This window comes from Drosophila pseudoobscura, chromosome X (assembly GCF_009870125.1).
Source record: "Drosophila pseudoobscura strain MV-25-SWS-2005 chromosome X, UCI_Dpse_MV25, whole genome shotgun sequence".
Taxonomy (NCBI): domain Eukaryota; kingdom Metazoa; phylum Arthropoda; class Insecta; order Diptera; family Drosophilidae; genus Drosophila; species Drosophila pseudoobscura.
The window spans coordinates 24,802,035-24,821,310 of NC_046683.1; the positions used below are offsets into that span (position 1 = coordinate 24,802,035).

Genomic DNA, 19,276 nt, shown 5'->3' on the forward strand with positions numbered 1-19,276 from the left:
TGAAGCGAAGGACATAGCCAATAGTGTGCAAAAGCTTCCGCCAGGAGGAGACTCGGGCTATTAGTTCTTCCAGTGGATTATCCAATTTTGATTCGGCCAATGTAGAAAAACAATTGGTTTTGATTTCGTTTTGTATGCCAGTTTCTGAAAGAGTAACGTAAAACTTTGAGTTGTTCAACCTTACCAAGAATTGATCGTTGTCACGTAGCCATGAAGGACCAGTCCACCACAGCCGATATGGTTGGCAGCCATGAGCCCTCTGGACGCACAGTCAGCTGGGTTTGTTTTTGAGTTCACATGACGCCAAGCATGGCATGAAATGGAATCCAGAATTTCCGAGCTTCGATTCCCAACAAACGTCTTCAGCTGGGCTGGTTCATATGATAGCCACGATAAAACACTTGTAGAGTCGTACCATGCAAATACAGTTGTATCTCTGTGTCGTAATCCAGCCTTAATTGATCGTATGAGTTGGCTCAGAAGAAGTGCTCCGCAAAGCTTCAGGCGTGGCAAGGATTGCTGCTTGAGTAGAGCCACCCTTGTCTTTGCAGCCACTAAAGATACGGACACAGAGCCGTCGTCGTGTATTACTCTGCTTCAAACTACAGCAGCGTATGCCTTGATAGAAGCATCGGAGAATCCGTGCAACTCGATGTTGTCTGCGTCGTTGACAACCAAACGTGGTAGTTGAAACTTCTGCAATGTGTCGAGGTCAGCTCGCCACTTCAGCCAATTGTCCGCCAATTATTGGATACCCATTTCCCGAGCTCTATCTTGGCGCAGGACATTAGTTGTATAAGTTCATTCCGGTTCCGCAGTAGCTCATCCTCACTGTTTGATCCAGTAAGAACATCGTCAACGTAGAAATCTTCCAGTAGGAATTTCGCAGCATTCGGAAATTCATGATGATGATCCGAAGCCAGTTGTTGCAACACCCGAATCGCTAGGAATGGCGCACATGGAGTTCCTTAGGTGACGGTACATAGTTGAAAGTGCTTGATTGGATCGGTTGGATCATCCCTCCAAACGATTCTCTGAAAATCTCGATGCTTATTGCAGACCCATATTTGGCGGAACATTTTCACAATATCCGCTGAGAATACGAATTTGTACATTCTGAAGCGCAAAAACACAGCAAACAGATCGCGTTGAATGCTCGGCCCTGTAAAGAGAGTGTCATTCAAAGTCTTACCATTGGCGTCGCGGAATGACCCGTCGAAAACTACTCAGAGTACTCCGAGTAGTTTTCGACCCAACACAGGTTGGTGTGGCATGTAGAAATGTTGCCCAGAGGTGATTTTTTCCGTTGGCAGTTATCGCATGTGTCCCAAAGTCTGATATTCTCGCATGAAATGTATGTATTGTATTCGTAGCTGCTCATTCTGTTGCAAGCGACGTTCAACCGTTTTGAAACGCTTGAGAGCGCCTTGTAGAGTATCTCCAAATTCAGGGTGTGTGGTGTGGAATGGAAGCTCCACGATATACTTCCCATTTTCATCGCGAGTGTGTGTGGTGAGAAAGTGTTTCTCGACCTGTTCATCTTCGGGTTCAAGTTTGGTCGTGCTGTCGACGTTCTCCAACTCCCAAAACGTTTGCTTGAGTAGATTGTGCAGTGCCTTGTGCACATACAATCGATGGTGTGCCCTCTGCTTGGGCAATGTGACTTGAAGTCACTGAAGTGTTATAATGCGCGTTTGAATTGCTCTGATTCTCCCCTTTTCTTTGCGCAAAGGTCCCGATAATACCCGATGTAATATCTGGTAAATGGAGTAGTGAATGGTGATGACCTTTGCATTGTTTACATGTGTATTTTTATTTACACTTGTTGCTCAAATGACCAGGCTTCAAACTATAGCATAGATTTTTATCTTTTACAAAAGATCGCCTTTGCAAACATGTCTTATCCAAAAATTGCGGACAGCCATACAGAATATGTTCTGTCGAATGGCATTTGGTGCAGTTGCTGCCTTCGACTGCCACCATCGAGTGTGTGAACTTTTTTATACCCGATACTCAAAATGAGTATTGGGGTATATTAGATTTGTGGTAAAAGTGGATGTGTGTAACATCCAGAAGGAATCGTTTCCGCCCCATAAAGCATCAATAGCCGAGTCGATTGAGCCATGTCTGTCTGTCCGGCCGTCTGTCTGTCCGTCCCCTTCAGCGCCTAGTGCTCAAAGACTATAAGAGCTAGAACAACGATGTTTTGGATCCAGACTTCTGTGATATGTCACTGCTACAAGAATATTTCAAAACTTTGCCCCGCCCACTTCCGCCCCCACAAAGGGCGAAAATCTGTGGCATCCACAATTTCGACCATACGAGAAAACTAAAAACGCAGAATCGTAGAAGATGACTGTATCTTCTAGAGTGCAAAATCTGAACCAGATCGTATAATTATTATAGCCAGAATCAAGAAAACAATTTCATTCTTTCTCGCTCTGTCTCTCTCTAACACACAGGTTTCATGGTCGGTTTTGCCAATTGCAAAATATGAGTTCAAGGATCTCAGAACCTATAAGAGCCAGAGCAACCAAATTTGGTATCCACACTCCTGTGATATCGGACCTTGACCGTTTCGTGTCAAAATTTCGCCACACCACCTTCCGCCGCCGCAAAGGACGAAAAGTTGTTGCATCCACAATAATGAGGATACGAGAAAACTAAAAACGCAGAATCATAGATAATGATCATATCTATTAGATTGCTGAAACTGGATCAGATCAGATCATTTTTATAGCCAAAAGGAACAACTCAATTTGCACTGGCTACGCAGCGTCCGACGTCACGCTCAGACCGATTTTCTGTTTCTCTCGCACGCACTCTTTGTCGTGTCGTTTAATATTAGCGGCGTCTGCCGGAGGAGAGCCATACTGACTTAGTATCGGGTATAACTTTAGAGTTGCGGTGTCCGCAGCAACTCACAACGTTCCCCCTCGTTGATTTGTCCCCGTGAGTTACTATTTTCCCTTCAGACTGCAGACTTGCAGAATTCGAATTCACCGCGCCTCTAAACTCGACCCTCTCGCAGCACGCATAGACATGTTCGTCGTGTTCTGGTTTGCAGCTAACTGTTCAAATAGCTGTTGTTGTTGTTGTAGCAGGCGGAGTGCTGTGTCGTTGTTTAGATGAAGCTCTCTGCTGCCATCTCGTTGATCGTTGCAGTTGTAGTTGGTTGTACTAACCCCTTTTTCTCCAAAATCATTGCATGTGCCAATAGATACTTTAGATACATAGAAGGGCTATGGAATCTCCAAGTTGTGAGAACTCTTTCCAAGCCGATTGGAGCAGTTCCATCCGTGAGGTGACCTCCGCCGTTGTAGCTGGTTCCTCCCGTTCAGCCCAGGCCAATGCGCGTGTGATAATGGCCTTGAGTCTGCCCCGGGCTTTTACCAATGCCTTTAATTGTTCCATTATAAACATCTAAAAGGTGATCCACTGAGAGTGTCCCCACAGGGACAACGTTGTGCGGTTTTGCCGGTTAACAGCTGTTCATGAGTCCATTTGGTCCATTTGGATTTTATACATTTTGGTGGATAGATCGTGGGTGAACCACTCGGGTGGAACATCTTGTATCGGTGGGGGATTTGGTTCCAATCTTCAGAGTGTCTTTGGGTTGAGACCTGGGTGATGAGCCTTTTTATATCATTTTTCTCAGTGGGAGTATGTAGTAAAGTTGGGGCCTTTGAGACGTGATTTGCAGCTAAGTCCGCATACTCATTACCTTGGATACCCTGATGACTGGGCTTTTTTGGATATTGAATGTACAGGTTTCGAATCTCGGCAATTATTTTATTGTGGCAGTTTACATTTTTTACAGCTTCAATAATCAGGAAGTAACCGTAAGTAATCGCTGTTAACCACGGCAGAGATGTTTTTTGATACATCGGTAAATAGCCCGTAAGACTTACTCCTTTTCGAAAACTCTTCTAAGAAGAGCTTTCGGAAAACTCCGCTCATAGTATTTCCTTTTTTGAGTTGGTGAAGTTGGAGATTGAAAGACGTACTGCGTAGCTGCCTGGTTTTCCTGGGGGTTGTATTTTGTGTTGTTTCCAGAGCATGACGCAGCGTCGTATGGTTAAGGGTACTTTGTGTTTATGTTTGGCATTTATGGCACTGAAATGGCATGAAATATTTGTTGAGTAGCCCGTTGGCTGATGACGAGAGTGTTAGCCGCAGCATTGGTACGGTGTTTGGATTTTTTTTTAAATTTGCAACTGCGCTCCATCCGAATATCGGAAGTCCGTAGACGATTTTTGCAAGGATAAGAGCTCTTATGATATATATTAACGTATTAGCATGGACATCTAAAAATTTTGAGCTTAGAAATCGAACGATGTTAAGTCTAGATTCTAATTGTAATCTTAATTGTAGACAGTGTTCTTTAAAGTTAAATTTATTATCGAAAACATTTCCAAGAATTTTCAAGTTCTCTACAGATTGAATTGTCGTATTCTTAAAACTAAGATCATTGTTTCTCGACGAGCACTGATGTTTTCTGCAAATATGCAGTATTTTACATTTGTTGGTGGATAGTGTGGCACCCGACAAGTTTCCCCACTCCTGAATATCTTTAAGTATTTTTTTAAAACAAATATGTACAGAGTTTGTGTTTTTTATCTTAGTGTAGATGATTGCGTCGTCTGCATAAACTGTTAAACTAATGTTTTTATACCTAATAATTATTTTACTAAGTTTGTCGAACGCAATTATAAACAATAAGACGGAAACAGGGGACCTTGTGGGATGCCACTGTGAAGTGAAATTGGGAGAGAGAGAGTATTGTTGACTCGAACTCTGAAGGAGCGACGAGTCATAAAGCCCTTCACTGCATTAAAGGCCTTAGGACCCAATCCCCAAAGTTCAAGCTGATCAAGGACGACGTGAACGCCTACGCGATCGAAAGCCCTTTCGAAATCCCTACCTAGCAAAGAAACGTGGTTTTTAGAGGAAAGGGAGTCTGACACGAAATGTTTGATTTTCAGAAGAGAGTCAACAGTGCTGTGCTTGCTTTGAAATGCAACTTGGCTGGGGATAGAAGATTGTTCCTGTCCAAATACCACATTAGTCTGCGTGCTACAATTTTTTCAAAGAGTTTGATTGAGCAAAGCAACAAAAAAATGCTACTGACCAAGTGTGGGGGTAGATCCCGTTGTTTAAAATGCAGTTATAGATGTGCTTAACATGTTTAGCTGAATTCTTTAGAATTCTACGTTTGCCAGTTAGAGTTTTGACGTAGGCCCAGATTTTTTTTGGTAGAAGATATGGGGAGTGGCTTGTGAGGTGGTTAAGGAGGTGGCTTGGAGGCTTTATCTTCTCTTTTGAATAAAGCTTTAGTTTTCTTATATGCCACAAGATTTTGGGTCGTTTCGCTAAACTTGAACTCTGACCATAGTGTTTGCTTGTGCTCGCGTAGTTTAGTGAGAGTGGCGTTCCACCAAACTATATTGGCTTTGTGCACAATACGCTTAGTTTGAGGAATAGGCATGTTAGCTGCATTCCTTATAGCTTTGGTCATTATAGAAACTTCTTTGTTAATGTTAAGGATGTTTTGTAATGACTTGAATGGCGTGAGTAGGTGGTAGAATTTGTCCCAGTCAGCTTTGTCAGTTTTGTATTTGGGGGTTGATTTCATTTCATCTGGCTCATACTGCGTAATTTAGGATGGTAAAGTTTGCTTAGAGAGAAAGCTTTAAATTTGTTTCCCACGGGAATTCGCTGCAGCCGAACCCCAATAGTGGGGCCCAAGAGTTTAGGTCTCCAGAGAGGATAAGAGGCATCGACATTTTGGTTGAGAGGACTAGAAGTTCGCCTTCCGCGAAGCTCTGACTAGGAGGAATATAACACTTGACTTGATTGAGATCTTTGGATTTAAATCTAGCTGCAATGCGTTGCAGAGGATAAAGGAGTTAATAGTGATTTGATTATGCGGAATGTGGCTTTGCTGTAGTTATGTTTTCGTGGTTTTTAAAGTATCCCTTGTACGATTTTGGGTAGATTATATTCTTGGAGTTATGCGGTAAATGCGTCACTTGGATACATTGATTCATATTGCATTGAACTATTTTAATAGCCATTTCGTGTCAATATTTCGCCTCACCCCCTTCCGCCCCGCAAAGGACGAAAATCTAGGGCATCCACAAATCTCAGAGACTATTAAGGCTAGAGTAACCAAATTTGATAACCGCACTCCTGTTCCGCCCCCGCAAAGGACGAAAAACTGTTGCATCCACAATATTGAGGATACGAGAAAACTAAAAACGCAGAATCAAAGATAATGATCATATCTATCAGATTGCTGAATCTGGATCAGATCAGATAATTTTATAGCCAAAAGGAACAACGCAATTTGCACTGGCTACGCAGCGCCCGACGTCACGCTCATACTGATTTTCTGTCTCTCTCGCACGCACTCTTTGTAGTGTTGTTCAATATTAGCGGCGTCTGCCGGAGGAGAGCCAGTATTGGGGTATATTAGATTTGTGGTAAAAGAGGATGTGTGTCCAGAAGGAATCGTTTCCGACCCCATAAAGTGTATATATATTCTTGATCAGCAGTCTGTCTGTCTGTCCGTCCGTCCGTCTGTCCGTCCCTATCAGCGCCTAGTTCTCAAAGACTAAGAGCTAGAGCAACGACGTTTTATATCCGGACTTCTGTGATATGTCACTGCTACAAGTATGTTTCGAAACTTTCCCCGTCCACTTCCGCCCCCACGACAGGCGAAAATCTGTGTCATCCACAATTTCAAAGATACGAGGAAATAGAAATGTAGAATCGTAGAGGATGACTTTATCTTCTAGAGTGTAAAATCTGAGCCAGATCGTAAAATTATTATAGCCAGAATCAAGAAAACAATTTCATTCTTTCTCGCTCTGTCTCTCTCTAACACAGAGGTTTCATGGTCGGTTTTGCCAATTGCAAAATATGAGTTCAAGGATCTCAGAACCCATAAGAGCTAGAGCAACCAAATTTGGTATCCACAAATTTGGTATCCAACCAAATTTGGTATCCACATTTGGTATCCTGTGATATCGGACTTTGACCGTTTCGTGTCAAAATTTCGCCACACCCCCTTCCGCCCCCGCAAAGGGCGAAAATCTGGCGCATCCACAAATCTCAGAGACCATTAAGGCTAGAGTAAACAAATTTGGTATCCTCACTCCTTTTAGACCTCACTAAAAAACGTATATCTAAAAAGGCTTACGTTAGACTGAACCACCGGCTATAATTTACGGATTTGACGCCAAACTTATCTAAATATTTGCATCGCTTGTATTCATTAAATTCTTACTATCCCTATAATTGTATATCTGTTCTCTACGTATAATACATAGCACTGGACCGCCGCTTCGCGTGATACAAGCGCGGCATTTATTCGTAGCCTACAAGATCAAAGATAGCCTAAAGATCAACAAAATAAGATTGCAAATTTTTTAAATTTAATAATTTAAATTTAAATTTAAATATAAAAAAATTTTTAAAAATTTACCGCAGTAAGATAAAAACCGATCTTGAAATGGTTTAACCTATTTTTGTAGTTTTTTTGGCACTCAGAAGGAAATACATATCTCTCAAAAATATGGTATTAATGTGATGTTATCACATTTGAAATTGAAGATTTAATGTTTTTCAGACGGTAAGTTGAAGTTATAAAATATTTGGGTCCGATTTACAACTGCACTTATCAGCTTTTCAAATAAATAAGCGTAAATAAAAATATAAAAAAAGGCGACCATTTGTTTTAAAATAGGTTTCTTACGAAAATTTTTTCGGTATTCGTTTTGCTTTAAAACACTCCTAACGTCAATAGATTTTTTTGGTCGGGCTTAAGTTCATATATATGATCATTAATCATATATACTGATATATGATGTGTTCATATGATTCGTTACTTTTTACGATGTTAAAAATGTAGCTGGAGTAACCATGACTGTATTTGTTCAGAAGCTCGGTTTTTACACCGATCGCCGGGTCGGTTTTCACACAGATTGTCAGCTCGGTTTTTGGACCGATCGTCAGGTCGATTTTTACATCGATCGTCAGCTCGGTTTTACACCGATCGTCAGGCCGATTTTTACATCGATCGTCAACAACATTATACGTGTTTTTATATCGCAACGTGCAAAAGCAAACGCTCTTTCTCCGCTTTCTTCTTAAGCAGCGACAACAACAAAAATAACGGCAGTTTCTCGAGCGTTGAGACTCAACTTGCGACAATTTCCCACTCTCCCAACAAAACAGACTGGGATCGATCGCTATTTGCAAATAAAAAGAAAATTGAGCCCTCAAGAAACTAAGAAAAATAGTGCACCCAAAATAACCAAAAAATCTGGAAACCCTGTGCTAAATAAAGCGCTAACGAGCAATAGATTCGCTCAATGACGAACACGACAAAGAGTGCGTGCAAGAGAGACAGAAAATCAGTCTGAGCGTGACGCTGCGTAGCCACTGCAAATAGATTTGTTCCTTTTGGCTCTAAAAATGATACGATCTGGATCAGATTTTACACTCTAGAACATATAATCATCCGATCCTGCCTTTTTCAGTTTCCTTGTATCTTTGAAATGGTGGATGCCACCGATTTTCGCCCTTTGTGGAGGCGAAAGTGGGCGGGGCAAAGTTTGAAATATTCTCGTAACAGAGACATATCACAGAAGTCCGGATATAAAATGTCGTTGCACTAGAGCATTGCACTAGTTGCGTCTTTGAGCATTAGGCGCTGATATGGACGGACAGACAGACAGGGCTCAATCGACTCGGCTATTGATGCTGATCAAGAATATATATAGTTTATGGAGTCGGAAACGATTCCTTCTGGACGTTACACACATGCATTTTCACCACAAATCTAATATACCCCAACTCATTTTGAGTATCGGGTATAAAATAATAAAATTCGCCAACCAATGTTCAAGGTAGAACTGACTCCGGATATTATGCTTATAGGTAAAAAAAAAGTTCACGCAATGCCAATATCCGTTGGGGAATCACACAAACGCAAACGCCCAGTCATCCGAAAAAACTTGTATATACTATCAACTACGACCCCAGGAGTTTATTTTGCTGAGGAGTTAAGTTACACCAACGAGTCGTACGCCTCAGTCTCTAAGCCAAAACTTCAACAAAACACTACAGAAATTAACTATATGAATCAATGCTGGTAACTATAGCAAATACAACGGTAGCAATACAACAAACGATGCATTAACTTATGCGCAATCAAAATCACCTCTGGTAGCTCTTAATCAAACAGAAATCTGCTTAAACAGTTTCTCTAAATATATCTTTCTAGAATGTGAATGGCATTTCACAGCAGAAATGCGAGCTCTTGCAGTTCCTCGATCAACACGACATTTACGCTACAACTTCTATCCGACAAACCATCCCGATTTTAAGGCTTATGGAGATACTGGACTTCTGATCAAGCTTCCCATCAGGCATGATCTGTAACTTATCTACAGGCAACATCAATTCATATCGAAACTCAAAGCGGTTACTTAAGCCTAGCCGCAGTGTAGTGCCCACCGCACTTCTTAGTTTTAATTTTACTATTACAAGAAGAGTGACGCAGGCTCAGATTCGTTTAGAACACTGCACAGATCTATCATTGGATCACTCGCCAATTTCACGTTTATGACCAACCACAGTTCTCAAAACGCCCACACTTTCTTACTTCTAGCAAATCAGATTAGCTCATTTACAAGAAATATAGAAGTTCCCATATTGATGACTGTAAAGATGACATAAAAAGCTGAGTTGAAGCATTATTGGCTGTAATGTCACTGGCTGCAAAACACTCCACTCCAATAATAACAGGTATTAAAATTCACAACAGCAGTCGTGTTCCTAGGCATATTGAAGAGCTGCTGTAAGATAAGATAAGCCTTCTGCGAGAAAGGCAAGACCATAGATTACCTACCTCGAAGGACCGGTTAAAATAGCCAACCACTACTCAAATAAACTATGGAGCAATCCTCTCCTAATAGCAAACGATTCCCCCCTGTGGAAAGCTAAATCAGGCGTGTGTCCGTTTATTTGGACGTTGACATGCAATGACTGCATCTTTCAAGAGGCGATGCAGTTACTGCACCGTCAAGTGGCCCGTGTGAAACCAGCAGAAGGCTGTTACGCGCGGATCCCAGGCAAAACGCAGCCCTCCTCCCGCCCAACCGACCGAGGGGCGCTGCCGCATGACGCGCGGTGCGTAGCCGAACCAAACGCGAACATGCAAGAAAGATAGCTATTAGACTAACATTCGAGGAAAATTAGCACTAAACTTACTAAGAAACTAAGCATGCAATCAAAATACAAATACCACTACAGTTACTAATTAATAGAAAGGTGTGTAAGGATTAATAATTTTATAAGAGGAAGAGAATTAGTGTTGGATATAATATGGTAGAGGGAATTATAATCCGAGCATAAGACCCTAAACGGTTCATGCAAGGAATAATTCGATCTACAAAGTGGAAGGAACAACGGTATAAAATTTCTAGTATAAATATCACACCAAGCATTTTTCTACGGTTAACTAAGGATGGGAGGTTTACTAATAGTAGTCTACTAGAGTAAGATGGGAGTCTTACACCCGCATCCCAGTTAAGGCCCCGCAGAGCAAAGAGTAAAAAGTTTTTCTGTACTGATGCTATACGGTCCTGGTGTACTTTGTACTGAGGGCACCATACACAGGAGCCGTATTCTAAGATCGGACGAACAAGCGAGGTATAGAGAGTCTTTGTTATATAGGGGTCGTCAAATTCCTTTGACCACCTCTTTATAAACCCAAGCACGCCCATGGCCTTATTTACCATGGTAGAAATGTGTTCGGAAAACTTTAACTTGGGGTCCAACATAACACCCAGATCATCCACCAGGGTAAATCTTTCAAGAGAACCAGCAAATAGGGTGTAGGGAGCCAACAAAGGGCTAGAACGATGAAATGTCATAACTTTGCATTTCGAGGCATTAAGGTGTAACAAGTTTGCACAACACCATGACTGAAAGCTATTGAGATCGGATTGCAAGCGAGAATGAAATGAAATGTCCTTGTAGTTTAACATCATCCGCATACATAAGTACTCGAGAGTATGTTAATACTGAAGGCAAGTCATTAATAAAGAGTGTGAAGAGTAAGGGGCCTACATGGCTGCCCTGTGGTACTCCCGAAGAAACCTTTACTGGTGAAGAGAGAGAGTTTTTGAAGATAACTCTTTGAGACCTGGAACAAAGATAGCTAGAAATCCATCCCAGGAGGTTGGGCGGAAACCCTAAAAGGTCCAGTTTATGTGCTAAGAGGGAATGGTTTACAGAGTCGAATGCTTTACTAAAGTCGGTGTAAATAACATCCGTCTGTAAGTTACCTTGAAAGCCTTTAATAATGAAAGAGGTAAACTCTAACAAGTTCGTGGTGGTTGATCGCCGCCTTATAAATCCATGCTGAGTTGGAGATATAAGTGACTTGCAGAGATGTTACAAGTTCGGAGTTAAAACCTTCTCAAAAAATTTGGAAATAGCGGACAACTTTGCTATACCTCTATAATTTTTTGCATCAGACTTTATGGAGAGGAATTATAAACGATTCCTTCCAGAATGGGGGGAAGCAAGAGGAATCAATGGACAGGGTGAATAGTTTAAGCAATGGTCCACACAGAGCCTCGGCGCAGTACCTGAGTACACAACCTGGAACCCCGTCTGGACCCGATGAAAACACCGGCTTAACTAGTCGAAGATCATGAAGTAGGGAATATTCATTTAACAAGGGACTGAAAATGCCGTTCGACCTCGGTAATCCGTATGGGTACGGTTGACCAGAGTAGCTTTCCTCAGAATAGGTGGTTTGGAAAAACTGGGCAAAAAGATCGGCAATTGCCTGATCATTATTTGCCGACGTATTACAAAATGATAGCGAGGATGGGTGTGCGGACGTTCCACGCTTACTGTTTACGAAGCAGTAAAACTGTTTAGGGTCCTGAGAAAAACGTATCCTGCAACGAGATATGTAGTTCTTATAGCATTGAGCATTAAGAACTGAAAATCCCTAATTAGGTTATTAAGCTTCGCAAACTCGGCTTTACGAAAGCAGCGGACACGTAGAAAACGCCTTCAAACCACATTCAGCAACAAATAGCTTTATGCGCCTACCAACCAAAAATCTTAAGGAGAAATGACAAGAGTCATTAAGGACCAAACCTCAAAGCAGGCCCACGACTTCATCTCCCCTAAAATTATCATAAAATTGCCAAGCTGTGCAATATATTTTCTCACCATATTGTCCAACAGAATGATGAAATGGGGCTACGATCCTTAACAATGGAGAAAATCTGTCTAACAATGATCAATAAAGCCGGATGGGACAAGTCCCAGTCATCATCATATAGACCTATCAGTTTCCTAACGTGCCTATCAAAAGTATTTAAAAATCTGCGCCTGAATCACATCAAGCAACACCTACACATCAACAGTGAAATCCAAATGCACAATTTGGATTCCGCAAAAACATGGAACCTCTGAGATACGAAATGCATTTGACAGACGAGAATATTGCTCCACTGTCTTCTTAGATGTCGGCCAAGCTTTCGACCGCATTTAGCTGGATGGCTTTATTAAAAAAATCAGAATATTACTTCCACAGAACACCAATAAAATATTGGAGTCATACCTACAGCGAAGAAGTATCACATTCACAAGTTTCACATTAAGATGCACAGATTTTCTCTCTGAATATCAACCAATTGAAGTTGGTGTAAACCAGGATAGTGTGCTCGGACAATTGTATATTATTTATAAGCAGATATATGGACAAACAGACTTACAACAACTTCGACATTCGCTGATGATACTGACATCCTCAGTCGCTCCAAGTGCTCTTCAAGAGCAACGGAACACTTATCATCTCATCTCGTTTCCTTGGAAAATCTTGCCCAACAGTGTCTCTGAACAACATCAACATTCCACAAACCACCGAAGTATCATATGTACCTTGGTGTCCATTTGGATAGACGGCTCACTTGGCTTAAACACATCGAAGCGAAGAGAAATCTACTGAAATTTAAAACTAATAAAAGATTAAACTGGAATACAAAAGAACTTTAGTACAATGCAGCTATCAAACCAATTTGGACATATGGCTCCGAACTACGGGCAAACGCTTGCATTAGTAATCTAGAAATAAAGCAAGAACTCAATCGAAGATACTGAGAACACTCGCTAGGGCCCCATGGTTTATACGGAATGAAAATATTCATAGAGTTAAATGTAGAAATTTCAAATTTATGGCCCATCCTAATATGCTTGCATAATCTTTAACTTGGCACATTAGCCATACACGACTCCGGTGAAGAGACCTCCCCATCCAGCAATTATATTTAAGGGCGTACTCTAAATAATTATTTGTAATTAATAAAATCAATTTATTAGATTTGGATTTGCTTACTTGACGTTAGTCTGCAAAAGAGAAGATTCAATAATTAAAATACCGTGATAAAAAAAATTTCTTCGCATTTATTGACAAGAGTTTTTTTTGTGTGAGTGTCGAATTATGCTGTATATTATGAAAAAAATTCTTCGTGAAAGAGATACATTTAACATTGTATAAACAGAAATACAATGTTAAATGTATCTCTTCCTCTATTGCGAAACAGTGACTCTATCTCACTGACATGGTATATCATATGACGATATTGCAATAACCAATCCAACACAGCATAAATTTTTTCGTAAAGCAACCATATTTGGGCGACCTTTACTAGATTCGTTCTACAGCAAATTCATTACTACGTACATTACTGAATTCGTTTTACCAGTCCTTCACAGTGGCAAAAGTTGAACTAAGCTGATCGAGTCAAATATTGGAGATATTGGATAATGCGACGAATAACGCAGATAAGATAACGCGATCGTAAAAGAAAGATTTATAAGCATGAGCTGGCCAAAAAATATACATATAGACATACAAGTCAGCCCACGTATTCTAATTGCCTTTTACTCGACTTCTTTTCGTGGAGTTGAGTTAGTCGAAAATTCTAGTTTCGTACCGCCCTTTTGCGACAACCCAAATCTACCTCTATCGAACACTGTGGAACGTTTATTTGACGGACAAGCCCAACTTCTGGAGAAGATTCGGGATTCTGCGGTCCCGCAGAGTTCCGTTTTGACAAATTACGCATTCCTACGTTCTCTGGTTCAGTCAGCAAGAAGAGTAGTCTTTCTGGCAAAAGTTTGATTATTAGAAGTCATATCTAGGAGATGCAAGCTTCTGATTAAAAATATTTCCAAACCTGAGGACAACTACCAGAGCGCATGGGAGAGGATAGAAAAGCGTTTTAACTTAAAATTGCATTTGATTGAACGTTCCACCTTAATTTTTTCTCTGTACCAACTTCAAAAGGTTCCAACATCGCTGAATTACGTAAGATAGTCGACATCGCCAAAGAGAGTATACCGGCTCTAAACGCGCTTAAATGCGACAGTCGCGATTTGTGACTGATCCATATCCTGCTCTTAAAACTAGACCTTGAAGAAATGAACCCAAAAAGTACCTTTTCGTCTTTCTTTTTTCACGTTGTGATGCCCTTGAGTCTTGTCAACAATTCAGGATGCACCCACTGTGCCGAATAGACGCCTTTTTTATTGTCACGGGCAATCATAATTATTTAGCCCATACCGCGACTCGAATTGAATGCAACCCATCTACGTTTCCAAATTGATGTCTCTGGTCAAGCAGTTATTTCCTGTTGATTTGATTGCGAAATTGTGCTGCACTGGCTGTCATCAGCCCCCTCGGACTTGGAACACTTATGTTTGGAACCGCACTGCAAAGATTCTGGAAGCTTGCCCACGTACCTGTTCGCAACATTTTGACACCGGTGACTATCCCGGCGACTGCGAATCCCGAGGACTACTGCCGAGAGACATCGTAGATCATCAATTGTCATGAAATGGCTTCCAAATCACGTTCAACTTGGCCACTTGCCAAGGCATAGTTGGCACTGTCCACTGAAGAAGCTGCGCGCATGAAAGTAAGGGTCAAGTATCAATTTCCGATGAAGGAAATCTTTCATGTATGAATAACAAGGCTTCCTCTTGGTAACATCTCTTGCGGACACGTTGATACTACTTTCGCTTAGTATATCATCTTTGTAAGAGCCGCCTGTCATCGTTTTTATCGTCATGGGAGCTTCAACATGCAAGATCTATATATACAAACAGCTGAGCACGGACCACTCTCGCAAAAATCCAAGCTGATTCGCTACACGCCCTTTCTTGACGAATTGGATTAAGCTGAACTAGTTACCATTAATACATCAGCAGGTCGGACACCAAAGATTGGCAAAGCTTGGTTAGCTATTTTTGTATGTCTCACCACCAAAGCAAAGCATATCGGGGTCATCAGCGATTTGACGACTCCCGCATTTATCGCCGCTTTCAAACGATTTTGGTATTCACGTGGCCCTATATACGATTTTTAATCAGACAATAATTACTACAATTAACGGAAAAGCAACGGACAGCTGTATTGCAAAATCATTTGGAGTTTCCTGTAGAGTCTAGAAATCAGCTGGCCTTTTATTTCGCCATCTTTCCCACATTTTGGAAGCATTTGTATCCACCGATCCACCCGTTAAAGTGCGAGCAATACAGAAGAATATTTTTCTTGGTTTGAAATAATCAGCAACGAGAAGCATGTACTACTTTCCCTTATACAACACTCAACCATATAGTGCTTTATTGTTATCGCAAACCAAAGCAAAGCTTTATGTGCTAGGCACAAAGTGTAGCCAAAAAAAAGTGCAACTTCGTTATGCGAAGCCTCTCTGTAACATGTTTGTCACTGTAAAGTTTTATCTGCTTGATCGCTGGTGTTATTCTGAGCGATTGATTTGCGCGTTCGTTTTAATTTTCTACAGTCGTCTGAAGTGAAGTGAACTCAGAAGATGCTGAATCTATCAAGCTGGAAAAAAGCTGGTAGAAAATCCCCACCTATATCGGAATTTTAAATATGTATATAAAATCGAATTTCAAAAGAGTTGCCGAAATAATAATATCCCTTTAAGCGAAGGGCTACCATTAGAACTGTTTTGGAATGGATTTTAAACAGAAATTTGAAGCAATTAAAAAAAAACAGATTTAAAGATCATTCCAAAAATAAATATTATATTATTACTTAATGCTGAAGATTTTTCTGCAATTAAACCAGTCCCAAATGGAAATATAATTAAATATAATTTTGCTCCAATTACTTCCTGGGACGTTGAAAGAAGCTTTTCCGCGTACAAAATGACTTTTGGAGAGAAGCGTCAGAGACTCTTATTTAATAATTTAGAGAGCATTATAATTATTTATTACAATACAAATTATTTTGAATAACTTTTAAACCTATAAAATATCGTATGTATTAAGTATCATTTGCTCTAGTTTAATAACAGACAATAGTTAATACAATTTTAATACGTATACCACCTTCTAAATCGCTTTTATATTATTTTTTTATTTGATTAATATATTATACATATGCATTTCATGCAAATATGCATATCGTTTTTAACTCTACTTTTCATGAAACGAACCTTGGTTTCATTAGAATTTTTTGTATCTAAACTCTTCAAAAATATGCAAATATGCAAGATCGAGATATAATACATAATGTATTTATGTACTTAATTAACTGATAAAGTTTACCAATCAACACTGTGACTTCTCTCTTACTTATCAAAAACAAAAATTGAGACATAAACAGCCAACCTCACGTTATATGTCAGTCAATCGGGTAAACTAGTTAACTTTTTTGGCTTGGTGGACCTTTTGGCGGATATTCCCCTATACAACGATCGCTCAGAATTATATATTAGATAAAATATCCATTACTTAATCCTGGGATTGGGGCTGTGGGTTGAGGGATTGATGGATGGAAATCTGAAATGCAGCTATCTTGGAAAGTTTTCCAAAGTTTCATTGGAGGGCGTAACAATCGATGTTAAAATCCGTGAGCTCCTAGAAAATCGTTAGCGTCAATTGGAAGTGGGCGCTCTTGTAATCGCAACATCTGCACCTGCTGCTCCTAGCTATGAGGGCACAACAAAATTTAGCATTTTGTAACGAACCTAAAAGGTTTCGATACAATCCGTCCCCCGACTTATAATGAGCGCATCGCACCTAACCCCACAACCAACGCCTCCTCTCCGCACGCAACCACCGACCACACGCGCCAACTCCATAACGCTGACCAAAGACATCAGGTCAGGCGGACTTTCCCCACTCCAGGCCAAGCCATCGGCCAAGTGCGGTCTTCCGGGTTCATCGACTGCGGAAAGTTGACGCCGCGAAAATCTGCGACGATCACCAAGAACGGCAAAGTGCACTCCGACGCGGAAGTGCATTTTCAAACCCGCAGACCCAGCAATACGGGCCTATAAAAAGACGGCGACGAGAACTAAAGAACAACTTACGCAGAAATCCGGCTCACGGTACGGACGTTGTACCGAAACTTACGCAGAAAGCCGGCTCAGAGTACGGGCGTTGTACCAGAACTTACGCAGAAAAACCTGGTTCGGAGTACAGACGTTGTACCCGGAACTTACAAGAGACACCGGCGACCAATTAAACTAAGTTTATTTAAAGTGCTAAGAATTATAATAAAGTGCCAAATTATTCAAGTAAACACCCGATTGCGTAAGTTCACTCCAACTAGCCGAGGCACCGACACTAAAACACCCCGAGTCCACGCACGCCGTTTCGTATGCACGACGAGCGACGTTCACTCCAGCCCCGATCCACCTCTCTACGATAGGCCGCCCCCCGACGCCGCCCTTAAGGTTCCATCCATTTCTACAAATTTTTTATGGATTGACTCCTGGACGTGACTGAGCTTACCTCAGCCTGAAATAGGTCCACAATTTGTATGACTCAATTTAAAGCGTCAGCGAAGGGCTGCAGACAAAAATGCAGGTAAATCAAATTATTAAATTCTTAAGCACATTATTTTTAAGGAAAACGATTTTAGCTAAAAACTACCGGAAGTCTTCAAGCGGATTGACACAGCAGGACAACGTATAGGATTACAACTGCATAGATTGGTTGTAAGTCTATGACGTCGGTGTTATGATTATGCATGCAGACTATAGCCGCGTTCATTGTATTTGGACGTAGTCGAAGCCAGAATACAAATCAAATAAAAATAAAACTTTTAAAACGGTGTAATAGTAAGTAATAAATCATAGTCGTTCACTAGAACAAAAAAATTTGACAAAATGACCACCGACGAGAAGACACAGGAAAATGGGAAAATAAAGCTCAGAAGCACCGGTTAGGGACCGAAGTTGCACAATTTTGAAACCGAGTTAAGAGTTTGGCTGATTTTATTAGATATTAACTAAAAGCGAAACCCAAAGGAATTCTCGATATCGATTTGGTGATCCTTCCCACAGTGAAAGAAGGTATTATCTCCGAAAAAACAGGCATATTCATTAAACGTATCAATTTTGGTGTATCGCATACAAAAGATTGAAATTAAAAGTTATTAACCTCGAGATACTGGCGACTTAGCATGGAGGCTGTTCGGGACTTGTTCCTAATGAACACAACATATGCCGAGTTTAACGAATTTGGCAAATCAAGCACGCCGAGAACTGGAATATCATGCCGGCTCTACTGGGTTAGAATTTGTTTTCACTCAAAGTTGTACCATATGTCGTAAAACAACAGATGAGCATTTTATGGTTGATGAAGTTAGGCCGCATTAACCGCATTTCTATACATTTGTCTGTTTCCACTAGATCCATTGTATCATCCCAACCTCTAGATTGAGGGTATTGTAATTTACATTTTACTCTATTTACTCACTTTTTTCCATTAAAAATAGATAACCACGTTTGGTAAATAACTCCTCAGGCTTCTGTAAATGAGAAGAGATTTTTTTATATGATACTATCAGTTTATCTTATTTAATTACCGTGCGCTTTTCCATGTACTTGGTTTTTAGTTCTGTTACTTTTTCACGAGCTTCTTCAAAATTTTCGCGGGTCTGAAAGCCAAAAATAAACATAATAAATTATTTCGGATTACTTGGTCCGATTAAGAAATGCATTTATCAGCTTTTTAGAATTGCAAAGTTCAATACAACTATGTAGATGTAAGATTCTTAAGTTAGAAGGAAAAAAAGGCCCAACTCTAAACAAACCTTAAAAAATACCAGTTTTTAAAAATTAAAAAATAGCCACACCATAAAAAAATATATCTCATTCAAATATTGTAAAGCCTTGAATCTATCAGAAAAAGAGCT

At 40.5% G+C, this 19,276-nt stretch overlaps 1 protein-coding gene across 5 annotated transcripts in view; it reads right to left on the reverse strand.

Moving 5' to 3' along the window:
- Graf (GTPase regulator associated with FAK) overlaps window positions 1-19,276 on the reverse strand; it is a 256,594-nt gene that overhangs the window by 145,620 nt on the left and 91,698 nt on the right. For all 5 annotated transcript variants that reach the window (XM_033383662.1, XM_033383661.1, XM_033383664.1 and 2 more), the window contains 2 exons: window positions 18,947-19,018; window positions 18,838-18,889 (listed from right to left, as the gene is read on the reverse strand). In XM_033383662.1, coding sequence (XP_033239553.1) covers window positions 18,838-18,889; window positions 18,947-19,018 — 124 coding nt within the window. The remainder of the gene's footprint in view (window positions 1-18,837; window positions 18,890-18,946; window positions 19,019-19,276) is intronic.